Below are 14,267 nucleotides of genomic sequence, written 5' to 3' on the forward strand. Positions count from 1 at the left end.
CCCTGAGCAAGGACCCAACCCCGTAACCTTTTGGTGTACAGGATGCTCGAACCAACGGAGCCTCCTGGTCAGGGCTGTCTGACGTTTTCTTAGGGTCAAGAATGAGGTGATGCGTTTTGACACAAGAGCAAAGATGTGTGTCCTCCTGGTGCCCTGAGTTAAGGGTTCATGATATTTCTATGTCTCATTACGGGCGATATGAACCACGATCTTGGGCTACAGTGGTGTCTACCAGGTTTCTCCACTTTAAACTTACTATTTTTTCAATTAATATCTTAGAAGAGACATTTGGAGATTAGGATCCAGATGTAGATTCTGCAAAAATTACTATTTTTGTTTGTTTGTTTTCGCCTAATGGGGAACCCTTTTCCTCTGCATCTATTGACTGAAATTCTTGTGTAAATGTCTCTTCTTTCCCACTTACTTACTCAGGAAATGACTGATGTCTGTACAAATTCACAAATATTCATTTTATTCCCTGGGTCAGAAGCCAGCGCTACATGCTGGCTGCTCAAGGTGCCCAGCTTTTGGAGCTGCCACCAGGAGCTCTTCCTTCAGGTCGAGATCTTTTGATGATTACCATCCTTGAGCCCTTAGAATCAAGAAGCTTTTAGGAATAAATAAATGTTCCTTAGACTATTTTGCAGTCCTAAGCACTGTATTAAAAACAACGAACACAAAAAACCACCACCACCACCACAGCAAACACATTGCAGACCAGCTAGAGAAAGAATATAATATCGTGTCAGTCATGCAAAATGATAACCCTTTACATCCCATCCTAATAGCATGCTATCCCATTGACAGCAGCTGGGTGGTGTGGACCACAGCGGGAACTCTGGTCTAATGAGAGCATTTTCTCAGAGTGCACGCACTCATCCAATGCCCTCTACTCACAGGAATCTGCTAGGTCCTAAAGACATCATGTTCTGCAGCCAGAGGAGAAAGTGCAAGGAGGAATGAGACAGATGTCAGACTAGCGGGATCCCTACAATTACTCCCTGCTTGCTTATGGTCGCGTGGTCTCCTGCCACACACACACACACACAAACAAGAGGACTAGGAAGAGTAACAAACAAGAGCTAAGGTGTGCTGACCTGGCCAATTTTTGTCTAGGATAAATTTTAATGACGTAGAATTTAGATACAAAAAACCACACATTTTTTAGGTACTCCTCACCCTGGGGTATTTTTTTTTCACTGCTTTTTCGAGAATGGAGGGGAGCCTGGGGAGAGTGAGAAACATGATGCCACATCAGCTGGTTGCCTCCCACACTTGCTAATCAGGGCCAGAGATAGAGCCTGCAACTGAGGCACATGCTCTTGAACGGAATTGAATCCGGACCTTTCAGTCCTGGGGCCTACGTTCTAGCCACTGAGCCAACTGGCTAGGGCAGGGATGGGCAAACTTTTTGACTCGAGGGCCACAATGGGTTCTTAAACTGGACCGGAGGGCCAGAACAAAAGCATGGATGGAGTGTTTGTGTGAACTAATATAAATTCAAAGTAAACATCATTACATAAAAGGGTACGGTCTTTTTTTTTTTTTTTTTTTTTAGTTTTATTCATTTCAAACGGTCCGGATCCGGCCCGCGAGCCGTAGTTTGCCCACGGCTGGGCTAGGGCAAGGATGTACTTTTATACAAGCACTAGAGGCCCGGTGCACAAAAATTTGTGTACTTGGGGTGGGGGGGTCCCCTCAGCCCGGCCTATGCCCTCTCGCAGTCTGGGACCCCTCAGGAGATAACGACCTGCTGGCTTAGGCCTGCTCCCGGGTGGCAGAGGGCACGCCCAATCCCTAGGTGCAGCCCCTGGTCGGACTCAGAGCAGGGCCGATGGGGAAGTTGGGGCGCTGCCCCCTGTCATGCACAGAGCAGGGCGAATCAAGAGGTTGCGATGCCACCCCTAGTCACGCTCAGGGTACGGCCGATTGGGGGGCTGGGGCACCGCCCCCTGTCACACTCAAGGCAGGGTCAATGGGGAGGTTGCGGCACCACCCCCTGTCACGCACAGAGCAGGGCCAATGAGGGGGTTGGGGCGCTGCCCCCTGTCACGCACAGAGCAGGGCCCATCAGGGGAGTTGGGGCTCCGTACCCTGTCACACACAGAGCAGGGTCGATCAGGGGGTTGGGGAGCTCCCCCCATCACGCACAGAGCAGGGCCCATCAGGGGGTTGGGGAGCTCCCCCCTGTCATGCACAGGGTAGGGCCGATAGGGGAGTTGGGGCACTGCCCCCTGTCACTCACAGAGCAGGGCCCATCAGGGGGTTGGGGGGCCACCCTCTATCACCCACAAAGCAGGGCTGATCAGGAGGTTGGGGCACCGCCACTCTCACACTCAGGGCAGGGCCGATGGGGAGGTTATGGCTCTACCCTGTCACACACAGAGCTGCAGGGCGATCAGGGGATTGGGGAGCTCCCCCCTATCAGGCACAGAGCAGGGCTGATCAGGGGGTTGGGGCGCCTTCCCCTGTCACGAACAGAGCAGGGCGGATAGGGAGGTTGTGGCCCCGGCCCCCATCACACACAGAGCTGCAGGGCGATCAGGGGGTTTGGGCGCTGCCCCGTCACGCTGATCCCGGTGCTGGGAGGCACATTACCCTTTTACTATATAGGATAAAGGCCTGGTGCAAGGGTAGGGGACGGCTGGTTTGCCCTGAAGGGTGTCCTGGATCAGGTTGGGGGTCCCCACTGGGGTGCCTGGCCAGCCTGGATGAGGGGCTAATGGCTGTTTGCAGCTGGTCACACACCCTTCAGGGTGGGGGTGTCCACTGGGGTGCCTGGCCAGTCTGGGTGAGGGGCAGAGGGCTGTTTTCAGGCTGGTGGGTGACTGAAGCTCCCAACCGCTCCTTTTTTTCATTTTTTTTTTTTATTCTGGGCCAAGGCCTCTGCTGCTGAAAGCAGGTATCTGGTTTGTTTCAGTTCTATAATCGAAACACTGTATCATCTCCAGCTCTGAGATTCCGGCCGGCAGAAAGCTGATTTCTGGGGTTTTGTTTAGCTTCTATATTTGTTACAATGTTTCAAACTGCCAGCTCAGAGGCCGGCAAGGCAGGCGGGGAACGTTGGAGTCCTCCTTCACTGAAGCAAGCAAGCCTCATGTTCGCTTCCAGCTGCCTGGCTGCCGGCCGCCATCTTGGCTGGCAGTTAATTTGCATATCGCCCTGATTAGCCAATGGGAAGGGTAGCGGTCGTACGCTAATTACCATGTTTCTCTTTTATTAGATAGGACTAGAGGCCCGGTGCACAAAAATTTGTGCACTCGGGGGGGGGGGGGGGGGGGGGGGTCCCAGCCCGGCCTGTGCCCTCTCACAGTCTGACCCCTCGGGAGATAACGACCTGCTGGCTTAGGCCTGCTCCCGGGTGGCAGAGGGCACGCCCAATCCCTAAGTGCAGCCCCTGGTCAGGCTCAGAGCAGGGCCGATTGGGGAGTTGGGGCGCCGCCCCATCATGCACAGAGCAGGGCGGATCGGGAGGTTGCAATGCCACCCTCAGTCACGCTCAGGGTAGACTGATTGGGGGGTTGGGGCACCGCCCACTGTTACACTCAAGGCAGGGTCGATGGGGAGGTTGCGGTGCCATCCCCGTCACGCACAGAGCAGGGCCAATCAGGGGGTTGGGGCGCTGCCCTCTGTCACTCACAGAGCAGGGCCAATCAGGGGGTTGGGGCGCTGCTCCCTGTCACTCACAGAGCCGGGCCCATCAGGGGGTTGGGGCGCTGCCCCCTGTCACTAACAGAGCAGGGTCCATCAGGGGGGTTGGGGCACTGCCCCCTGTCACTCACAGAGCAGGGCCCATCGGGGGTTGAGGAGCTCCCCCCTGTCATTCACAGAGTAGGGCCAATAGGGGAGTTGGGGCACCGCCCCCTGTCACACACAGAGCAGGGCGGATCAGGGGGTTGGGGCGCTGCATCCTGTCACACTCAGGGCAGGGCCAATGGGGAGGTTATGGCTCTACCCTGTCACACACAGAGCAAGGCCCGTGGAGGGGGGTTCGGGCGCCACCCTCTATCACCCACAGAGCAGGGCCGATCAGGGGGTTGGGGCACCGCCACTGTCACACTCAGGGCAGGGCCGATGGAGAGGTTATGGTTCTACCCTGTCACACACAGAGCAGGGCCGATCAGGGGGTTGGTGCACTGCACCCTGTCACACACAGAGCCGCAGGGCAATCGGGGGATTGGGGAGCTCCCCCCCTATCAGGCACAGAGCAGGGCTGATCAGGGGGTTTGGGCGCTGCCCCCTGGCACGCTGATCCCGGTGCCGGGAGGCCTCGCTGCTCCGCTGATCCCAGTGCCGGGAGGCATATTACCCTTTTACTATATAGAATAGAGGCCTGGTGCATGGGTGGGGGCTGGCTGGTTTGCCCTGAAGGGTGTCCTGGATCAGGGCGGGGGTCCCCACTGGGGTGCCTGGCCAGGCTGGCTGAGGGGCTGAGGGCTGTTTTCCCGCTGGCAGTTGACTAAAAGCTCCCAACCGCTCCTTGTTTTCTTTTCTTTTTTTTTTTATTCTGGGCCAGCTTTAGCTCTGAAGCCTCACTGCTGAAAACATGGATACAATGTTGCAGTCCGGGGCTGACTGAAAGCCGGTTTTGTTTAGCTTCTTATTTGCAACATAGTAATATTTGCTTAGAGTTGCAGTTGAGAGTCTGTCAAGTCAGGCAGGGAACGTTGGAGTCTGCAGTCCCTGGAGGAAGCAAGCCTCCCTGCTCGCTTCAGTGCATGGCTGCCGGCCGCCATCTTGGCTGACAGTTAATTTGCATAAGGATACGCTGATTAGCCAATGGGAAGGGTAGCGGTCGTACGCCAATTACCATGTTTCTCTTTTATTAGTGTAGACTAGAGGCCCGGTGCACAAAAATTTGTGCACTTGGGGGAGGAGAGGGAGGTCCCCCAGCCCGGCCTATGCCCTCTCCCAGTCTGGGACCCCTCAGGAGATAACGACCTGCTGGCTTAGGCCTGCTCCCGGGTGGCAGAGGGCACGCCCAATCCCTAGGTGCAGCCCCTGGTCAGGCTCAGAGCAGGGCCGATTGGGGAGTTGGGGCGACGACCCCTGTCATGCACAGAGCAGGGCGGATCAGGAGGTTGCGATGCCACCCTCAGTCACGCTCAGGGTAGGGCCGATTGGGGGGTTGGGGCACCGTCCCCTGTCACACTCAAGGCAGGGTCGATGGGGAGGTTGCGGTGCCACCCCCTGTCACGCACAGAGCAGGGCCAATCAGGGGGTTGGGGCGCCGCCCCCATCACGCACAGAGCAGGGCCCATCAGGGGGTTGAGGAGCTCCCCCCTGTCATGCACAGGGCAGGGCCGATCAGGGGGTTGAGGAGCTCCCCCCTGTCACTCACAGAGTAGGGCCAATAGGGGAGTTGGGGCACCACCCCCTGTCACACACAGAGCAGGGCGGTTCAGGGGGTTGGGGCACTGCCCCCTGTCACACTCAGGGCAGGGCCAAAGGGGAGGTTATGGCTCCACCCCGTTACACACAGAGCAGGGCCCGTGGAGGGAGGTTGGGGAGCCACCCTCTATCACCCACAGAGCAGGGCCAATCAGGGGGTTGGGCGCCGCCACTGTCACACTCAGGGCAGGGCCGATGGAGAGGTTATGGCTCTACCCTGTCACACACAGAGCAGGGCCCGTGGGGGGGGGGGGGGGGGGGGGGTTGTGGTTGGGGCGCCGCACCCTGTCACACACAGAGCCGCAGGGCGATCAGGGGATTGGGGAGCTCCCCCCTATCAGGCACAGAGCAGGGCTGATCAGGGGGTTGGGGCGCCTTCCCCTGTCACGAACAGAGCAGGGCAGATAGGGAGGTTGTGGCCCCGCCCCCTGTCACACACAGAGCCGCAGGGCGATCAGGGGGTTTGGGCGCTGCCCCGTCACGCTGATCCCGGTGCCGGGAGGCCTCGCTGCTCCGCTGATCCTGGTGCCGGGAGGCATATTACCCTTTTACTATATAGAATAGAGGCCTGGTGCATGGGTGGGGGCCGGCTGGTTTTCCCTGAAGGGTGTCCTGGATCAGGGTGGGGGTCCCCACTGGGGTGCCTGGCCAGTCTGGGTGAGGGGCTGAGGGCCGTTTTCAGGCTGGCGGGTGACTGAAGCTCCCAACTGCTCCTTTTTTTCTTTTCTTTTTTTTCTATTCTGGGCCAGCTTTAGCTCTGAGGCCTCGTTGCTGAAAGCAGGTTTCTGGCCTTAACTTTCTGTATTTGATACAATGTTGCGGTATTTGTTACAATGTTTCTTAGAGTTGCAGCTCAGAGGCCGGCAAGTCAGGCAGGGAATGTTGGAGTCTGCCATCACTGGAGCAAGCAAGCCTCCCTGTTCACTTCCAGCTGCCTGGCTGCCGGCCGCCATCTTGGCTGACAGTTAATTTGCATAAGGATATGCTGATTAGCCAATGGGAAGGGTAGCGGTCGTACGCTAATTACCATGTTTCTCTTTTATTAGTGTAGATAACTGATGGCTTTTACAATATTTGTGTAGATAGACCAACAACCTTGTCAATATGATAACTGACAAAGCTGGGTGACTGGCAGAGAGACTGTTGTCTCTATTGTATTAAATTGTGTCCATTAAAAAAAACAAACCTAAAAATAAATATGCATACCCAGGGGCTGTCTTAATGTCTGAACTGAGGTACAAGGGCCCAGGAAGGAGACCCAGTGAGCAAGGTTTTTAGAAATCAGTGGACAGGCGCTGGAAAGGGTGGCTTGGGGCTACCTAGCACTTTAGACAGAAGGGAGATCTGAAGGGGTTCAGGGAATTGCAATAATGACTTTGAGATCAGCTACTGGTTTGACAGGGCAGCAGTATTTACGGAGATAACCTCCTTGCTGTATTTCTTAATCTGAATGTAACTGGCCCAGTGAAGAGTGGCAGATGTTAAGAAAGCAAACGTATAGCCCTAGTTGTTTTTATCAATTTGCAGAATGACTTACAACAAAGAACCAGTCTTCAGCCTCAGTTTCCCCAACTGTTAAAAGAGAGAGTATCTGTTCTACGTATCTCTCAACATGGCTGAGGATACAATGTTGGGACCAGCCAAATACTTGGGGAGCAAAGTATAGAAAAGTTATTTTGGTTTTCACATTCACACATATACATATTCATAAGCAAACTAAAGTTTTAAAAACTTTGGTTTTAGCAAAAACAGAAGAATAATTTTCCAAGTTTTACACCAATATGCGTCTCAAAGGGTTGACACTACATAAGTACTCCAACAAGAAAAAAGGGACAAACCTTATGCTATCCTGTGATTCATGAGTGAATTTCCTGGAAAAGGAAATCTGCTCCATGCCAAATAGTTTATTTAAACTGGTTTAAAAACCGGTTCTGCATATTCCTCATATTATTGAACACAACATGGAAAACACAGCGAGATTCTCTGGAGAAGCATGCAGAACTCCTGCAGCCCATCGAGTTGGGCCACCACTGCCATGGTAGGCACCAATGACACTGTCATCTAGTATGCCATCCTTACCCTAGAATAGGGGTGGGGAACCTTTTTACGGCCAAGGGACATTTGGTTATTTATATAATATCATTCATGGTCCATACAAAATTATCAACTTAGAAATTAGCCTGCTGTCTCTGTTCCCACATTCAATTAACTCACCCAGACCAAATGGTTTCTCATGGCCAGATGTTCCAACCCCTGCCCTAGGAGCTGTCCATTGTTCCTGCTGGTAATGTAGGATCCATCCACACCCACTCTCATTTTGGGAGACCAACATTCACTTAAAATAATGTACTAGAATTGAGAATGTAATTGTTTCAGAAGCAGATTACAATGCTTCTGACCACTAATTCAGCATCTTCTCCAAGTGTCTTTTAAAGAAAATTGTTCTCGAAAATGAGTTATTGCTACATTAAAGCAATCATAAAAATATATCTTAAACTTCCTCCATACTTAACTGTTCTTAATAAATAAGCTACAACCATGCTTTCTCAATGTGTATGCACGTCCCAAACTGAAAATCCAGTAAGGAAAACTTCAAGAAGACACAAACACATCAATAATCATATTCATTCTGTAAGTATGAAATATTATCTCATGGGAATGACAAATACATTAATTTAACACCAAAGTCCTTCACTTCAAACAGCAGCTAGGAAATACACAGTATGTTTGACTGACAGGGATATGGGTGGAGACTCATCAGGCTAACCATTAAAATCTTAATCATAGAAGAGGTGTTTCCTAACCTAGCAAATGACACATCTTCTGAAAGAATTAGAAAATCAATCCCTAATTTTTACGAAGGTACAAAGCTCTAAATAATATTATCATTTAAACTGTTTTGTAGTGAATAATAACAGAATTAGTTTCATTCAACCTTTTCAGCTGCTGAAGAACATGATGAACGTCTGATGACTAAGCTTTGGCAAAAACTATCCCACAGCATTAAGAAAGATAGAGTCTCCGCGCGCCTTCCAGCCCCGCCACTTCCCTGCGATCGGCTCCTCGGACCTCCCTCGCGGCATGGCCCCCAAACCCCAGTCCTAGCTCCCGCCGCAGGCGAAGAAACCCAAAGTGCCTGCAGCCCCCAAGCCGGAGAAGAAGCCGGCCCCTCCGGACGTGCCGAAGGGAGAAAAAGAACAGCAAGAAGCGATTGAACATATTGATGAAGTACAAAATGAAATAGACAGACTTAATGAACAAGCCAGTGAGGAGATTTTGAAAGTAGAACAGAAATATAACAAACTCCGCCAACCATTTTTTCAGAAGAGGTCAGAATTGATCGCCAAAATCCCAAATTTTGGGGTAACAACATTTGTCAACCATCCACAAGTGTCTGCACTGCTTGGGGAAGAGGATGAAGAGGCGCTGCATTATTTGACAAGAGTTGAAGTGACAGAATTTGAAGATATTAAATCAGGTTACAGAATAGATTTTTATTTTGATGAAAATCCTTACTTCGAAAATAAAGTTCTCTCCAAAGAGTTTCATCTGAATGAGAGTGGTGATCCATCTTTAAAGTCCACTGAAATCAAATGGAAATCTGGAAAGGATTTGACGAAACGTTCAAGTCAAACACAGAATAAAGCCAGCAGGAAGAGACAGCATGAGGAACCAGAAAGCTTCTTTACCTGGTTCACTGACCATTCTGATGCAGGTGCAGATGAGTTGGGAGAAGTCATCAAAGATGACATTTGGCCAAATCGATTACAGTACTACTTGGTTCCTGACATGGATGATGAAGAAGGGGAAGGAGAAGAAGATGATGATGATGATGAAGAAGAGGAAGGGTTGGAAGATATTGATGAAGAAGGGGATGAGGATGAAGGTGAAGAAGATGAAGATGATGATGAGGGGGAAGAAGGAGAGGAAGATGAAGGAGAAGATGACTAATGAACACTGATGGATTCCAACCTTTTTTAATTTTCTCCAGTCCCTGGGAGCAAGTTGCAGTCTTTTTTCTTTTTCTTTTTTCTCCCCCTCTTGTGCTCAGTCGCCCTGTTTTTGAGGTCTCTCTTCTCTCCTTTACACCATGGTTCTCACCTTATTTGGGGGGGGATGTACCTTGAGCAGAATACAGTGGGAAAAGAATCTTTGCCCCTTTCTGTTCCAAATTCATTTTTATCCCTTCCTGTCTCAAGAAAAACTTAATGGAATCAACACCACCATGCTCTGTGGGAAAAAAGAAAAACCTGCTCCCTTAGTTCTGCTGGGAGCTGGAGGTGGCTAGGCCCCTGTGTAGTAGTGCATAGAATTCTAGCTTTTTTCCTCCTTTCTCTGTATATTGGGCTCAGAGATTACACTGTGTCTCTATGTGAATATGGACAGTTAGCATTTACCAACATGTATCTGTCTACTTTCTCTTGTTTAAAAAAAGAAAAAAAATTTTTTAAAAAAAGGGGGGTTATAGAAGGTCAACAAAGGGTGGGTTTGAGATGTTTGGGTGGGTTAAGTGGGCATTTTGACAACATGGCTTCTCCTTTGGCATGTTTAATTGTGGTGTTTAACGGACATCCTTGCAGTCTAAGATGACACTTTTAAAATAAAATTCTCTCCTAATGATGACTTGAGCCCTGCCACTCGATGGGAGAATCAGCAGAACCTGTAGGATCTTATTTGGAATTGACATTTCTCTATTGTAATTTTATTCTATAGTAAATGTGTGCTTTGTTCCTGCCCAGTGATCCCACATTTATTTGGTCGCAGAATCTGCTTTGGTTTGGCTGTTTTCCGGTCCTGCTCACTGACTTTCCAGCTTCCGCAGGGTTTGTTTCTGTGTCGATCGGTGTCGCTATCATGCTAACCTATGAGGGTGGGATGGAAGTGGTACTCAGTTGTGATTCACTGTTTTCCTTTCTTCTAGTAACTCCAAAATGTGCCAAGTGTTTGTGATACAAAGGCCGAGTTAGTAACCAAGAGGGTAATGAGCCTATACATTTTTTTCATTACAATTCCAAGGGCAATCTCATTGCAGGTGCGTGATTATAAATGCTGTCCAGCAACACTAAGTGCTGGCACCCTTCAGTTTTTGAAAATTTGCATATGCCACTCGCTTTTACACAAGACCTATATTAGTAGCTGTATTTCACAATAAACAATCCCTTCTATGAAGAAAGACAAAATAATGTTTGTTTTGCAGCAGCCACTATAGAGGCAGTGTGCACCCGGGGCCTGCTCCTTCCCTGAGAACCAGAGCTTGGGCCTATCTGTGAGACCTGGGCTTTTTCTCCACTTATTCAGCAACAATGTCCTCAGGTATCACAATGCCTAAGAGCTGCCTGGTGTGAAACTGGACGTGATTAAGCATTTTGATCTTGGAGTACGAAATAAAGACATTGTGTGTGCTAAAAGTTGTGTGCATCCATCATTCGCGCTATTTATATTCAGAGAGAAAAATCTAGAAGGCTGCGGAAATTACTGTTGGTTATGTTGGTAGCCAAGTGGTCTCTTTAGTGGGCATCCAAGTAATGGATAAAATAGAAAGTAGTGTTTGACTACGTTGATGGGCATGCAAAGTATGGTGTTCCAAGAAGTTATCACGCAAAAATTTTTCCATATAGGCTAATGGTTAGCTGCTTCTTTGTTTTACACCATTTATGCCGTTGAGAAAGGTTTTGTCCTGGCTGGTTGCTCAGTGGTTAGAGCGTTGGCATGGATTCGATTCTGGTCAAGGGCATGTGCCTCAGTTGTAGGCTGGATCCAATCCCTGGCCTTAGTTGGAGCACATCCAGGAGGCAACCAATCAATGTGCCCCTCTCACATTGATATTTCTCTCCCTCTCTTCCTCCCTCCACCTCCCCCCCCCCCCTTCCACTGTCACTAAAAAACAATGGGAAAAATATCTTCTGGTGAGTATTAACAACAACAAAAAAAAAAAAAAAAAAAGAAAGGGGAGAAGGGAAGAAAGGGGAGGGGAGGTTTCATAGGAACACTCTACTTTGAGATACTGGGGAAACTTCCCACACCCCTCAAGCCACCCCCAAATCCACCCCACACAGGCAGACAGATCCCTCAAATGCACATCCTCTTCTGGACACCAACAAAATACACACGCAGATATACCACCCAAATAAACCAGTACTCTTAATTCCACCCAAAAGATACATGCTCTACACCAGGGGTCCTCAAACTACGGCCCACGGGCCACACGCAAATACAAATAATGTATTTGTTCTCGTTTTGTTTTTTTACTTCAAAATAAGATATGTGCAGTGTGCATAGGAATTTGTTCATAGTTTTTTTTTTAAACTATAGTCCGGCCCTCCAACAGTCTGAGGGACAGTGAACTGGCCCCCTGTTTAAAAAGTTTGAGGACCCCTGCTCTACACCTTCATTGTCACTTACCTAGAAAGGCTGCCAACACTTAATGTACTATATGTAATACGTTCATTCACACAAGAACGGATCCCATTCACACCTCCCAAAGCACATACTACCCCCGATTTCTACCACTATCATCACTAAAACAGATCATGCTGGTTTTAAAATCTGTCCAAATTCTTTGATACTTCTCACTTCACAAACACAAAACACCCCAAAACTAGGGAGCCTAATTTTGAGGCACTCTTCATGACATACACCTAATGAACAGAATATGATTTAAGTGATTTCTGAGCTTAAGTATAAAGGAATGAGGCTCTCTCCTGGCGCTTCTTGGACCCCTGGGGAAAGCCAGCAGTCCTGTCATGAGGACACTTGGAAAGCCTTCAGAAAAGGTTCAGGTGGTGAGCAACTAAGGACGCCTGCCTTGCCTGCCAACAGCCAGCAAGCCACTGGAGGTCTCAGCAAAGTCCTGCAAGTCGTCTTGAAAAGCAGATCCTCCAACCCCAGTCAAGCCTTCAGATGACTGCAGCCCATTCCAACATCTTGCTACAACTTGACTGGGGAGCCTGAGCCCAAAACACTTGTAAAATCCTAACTCTTAAAAAAGGGGTGAAAATTGGATAAAGGTGGTCAAAAGGTACAAACTTCTAGATGTAAGACTAAGTCATTACTGGAGATGTTATGTAAAGCATGATGGCAATAGTTAACACTGTTGAATGGTACCTTGGAAGGCTACTAAGAGAGTAAGTCCTAAACATTCTCATCACAAGGAAAAATAAAACTTGTTTTTTCTGTAACTAAATGAAATGATGTATTTAACTACACCTACTGTGGTAACCATTTCACAATATATGTAAGTCAGATCATTATGCTGTACACCTTAAACGTATACCATGCTGATTGTCAATTGTGTCTCAATAAAACTGAAAGAAAAAAAGGTGTTTTAATAGCTATTTTGGGGATTTGTTACACAGCAATAGATAACTCATAACAGACCCAAGTCTCCCACATTAATTTTTAAATATAGAAAAATGCCTAGAAAATGCTCCAGGTTTATGATACATCTACTACTTTCTACAAAACATTCTGATCAGATCTACTATTAAGGGAATAATGCTTAACTTGAGGAAGCCAGAAGTGAAACAATTAATGTAAGTAACCTAGCTCTGACCTCACAGCCAACTCTTCAGACATTAAATCAAATACTGTCAATATTTATTGTATTCCTTTAGAATAAGAGTCAGCAAACTATTTCAGCTTTAAAGGCCAGGAGGCAAAATACAATGATTATGTAGACACATTAACGACCATTTAAAAATACAAGTGTTGAGCCATAGTTTGACAACTAGAGTCTAGGCCAGTGGTCAGCAAACTCATTAGTCAACAAAGCCAAATATCAACAGTACAACGATTGTAATTTCTTTTGAGAGCCAAATTTTTAACTTAAACTATATAGGTAGGTACATTGTTATTAACTTAATTAACTCTTAAGGCTTAGGAAGAGTCCCACTCATGGGGTCAAAGAGCCGCATGTGGCTCGCGAGCCGCAGTTTGCCGACCACGGGTCTAGGCCACAAAAAAGATATGGTTTCTCATACTAAAGCAAATCCAAAACTTTCAGTGTCTATATTTCAAAGAACTCCCCCATTGGTCGCAAATCTTAATAAAACAGCAACAAAACTTGTAACTAGAATAGCTGCTTTTTCATGAAAGCAAGAGCTGCCATTCCAAAGTTAATATTATCTCAACACCAGAAACCTAAGAACAAAGACCTATTGTATCAAACTGCAAAAATGCAAATTTGTTTCAGTCAGAATATTCAGGGCGAAATGGTGATGGTCATAATGTTCCAGCAAATAAACTTACCGTAAGTAAGGGGTTTGAGTAGCAAGCATGACATTCTGGTTAGCCAACACAGCAAGGAGTCATGCAGTTCACTGTCGATTACTGCCATTATCACATTCTCTGGCTTTAAAATCCCACAAGTTACATATTATTTTTTAAGGTACACACAACCCTACAAATTCAACTGAGTGCCTAGTTCTTCCACACTGGCACTAGCTGCTCAGCCTCTGCTCAGTCGTTTTCTCTTGGCATACAGTCTTCACCTGGTGGAGCTAAAATGTTTATCTGACTTCTCTGAATGGCCAGAATCTATTTTTTACACTTAAAACAAATATGAACAAGCCTAAAATAATTTAATTCTGCCTACTTAATTGACATTAGGTGGTCGGTAAGCAGGGCTCTTATACTGAAAAAAGAGGCAATGAACATAAATTAAGGTCTGGAGAATATTTCATTTGCTTAGATTCTCTAGTGCCGGGAGCCGGTCCATCCTTGCTGCTTGACACAGTCGCTGCAGAGAAGAAACATCTGCACAGCATATGTTTCAAGGGACCTGGTGTATATGGCATACTGTTCTTAATATGTTTGCTCCCTTTAGCGCTATGTGTTTTAACCAAGGTCACCTCTCTGAGAAAGGTTGTTTTCCCAGG

At 48.0% G+C, this 14,267-nt stretch overlaps 2 protein-coding genes across 3 annotated transcripts in view; one reads left to right on the top strand and one right to left on the bottom strand.

Annotated features, from left to right (window-relative positions):
- The window catches only part of RYBP (RING1 and YY1 binding protein), a 94,459-nt gene that overhangs the window by 26,002 nt on the left and 54,190 nt on the right, over positions 1-14,267 (bottom strand). The gene's annotated exons all lie outside the window — the stretch shown is intronic.
- On the top strand, positions 8,473-9,540 carry LOC138992307 (protein SET-like). The gene is given in 1 exon segment (XM_070391026.1): positions 8,473-9,540. A coding segment is annotated over 1 exon segment (870 nt). The 3' UTR covers positions 9,343-9,540.

The sequence above is a fragment of the Myotis yumanensis genome, unplaced genomic scaffold, assembly GCF_028538775.1.
Source record: "Myotis yumanensis isolate MYYU_CA2020_CCGP unplaced genomic scaffold, mMyoYum1.0.hap1 SCAF_14, whole genome shotgun sequence".
Taxonomy (NCBI): Eukaryota; Metazoa; Chordata; class Mammalia; order Chiroptera; family Vespertilionidae; genus Myotis; species Myotis yumanensis.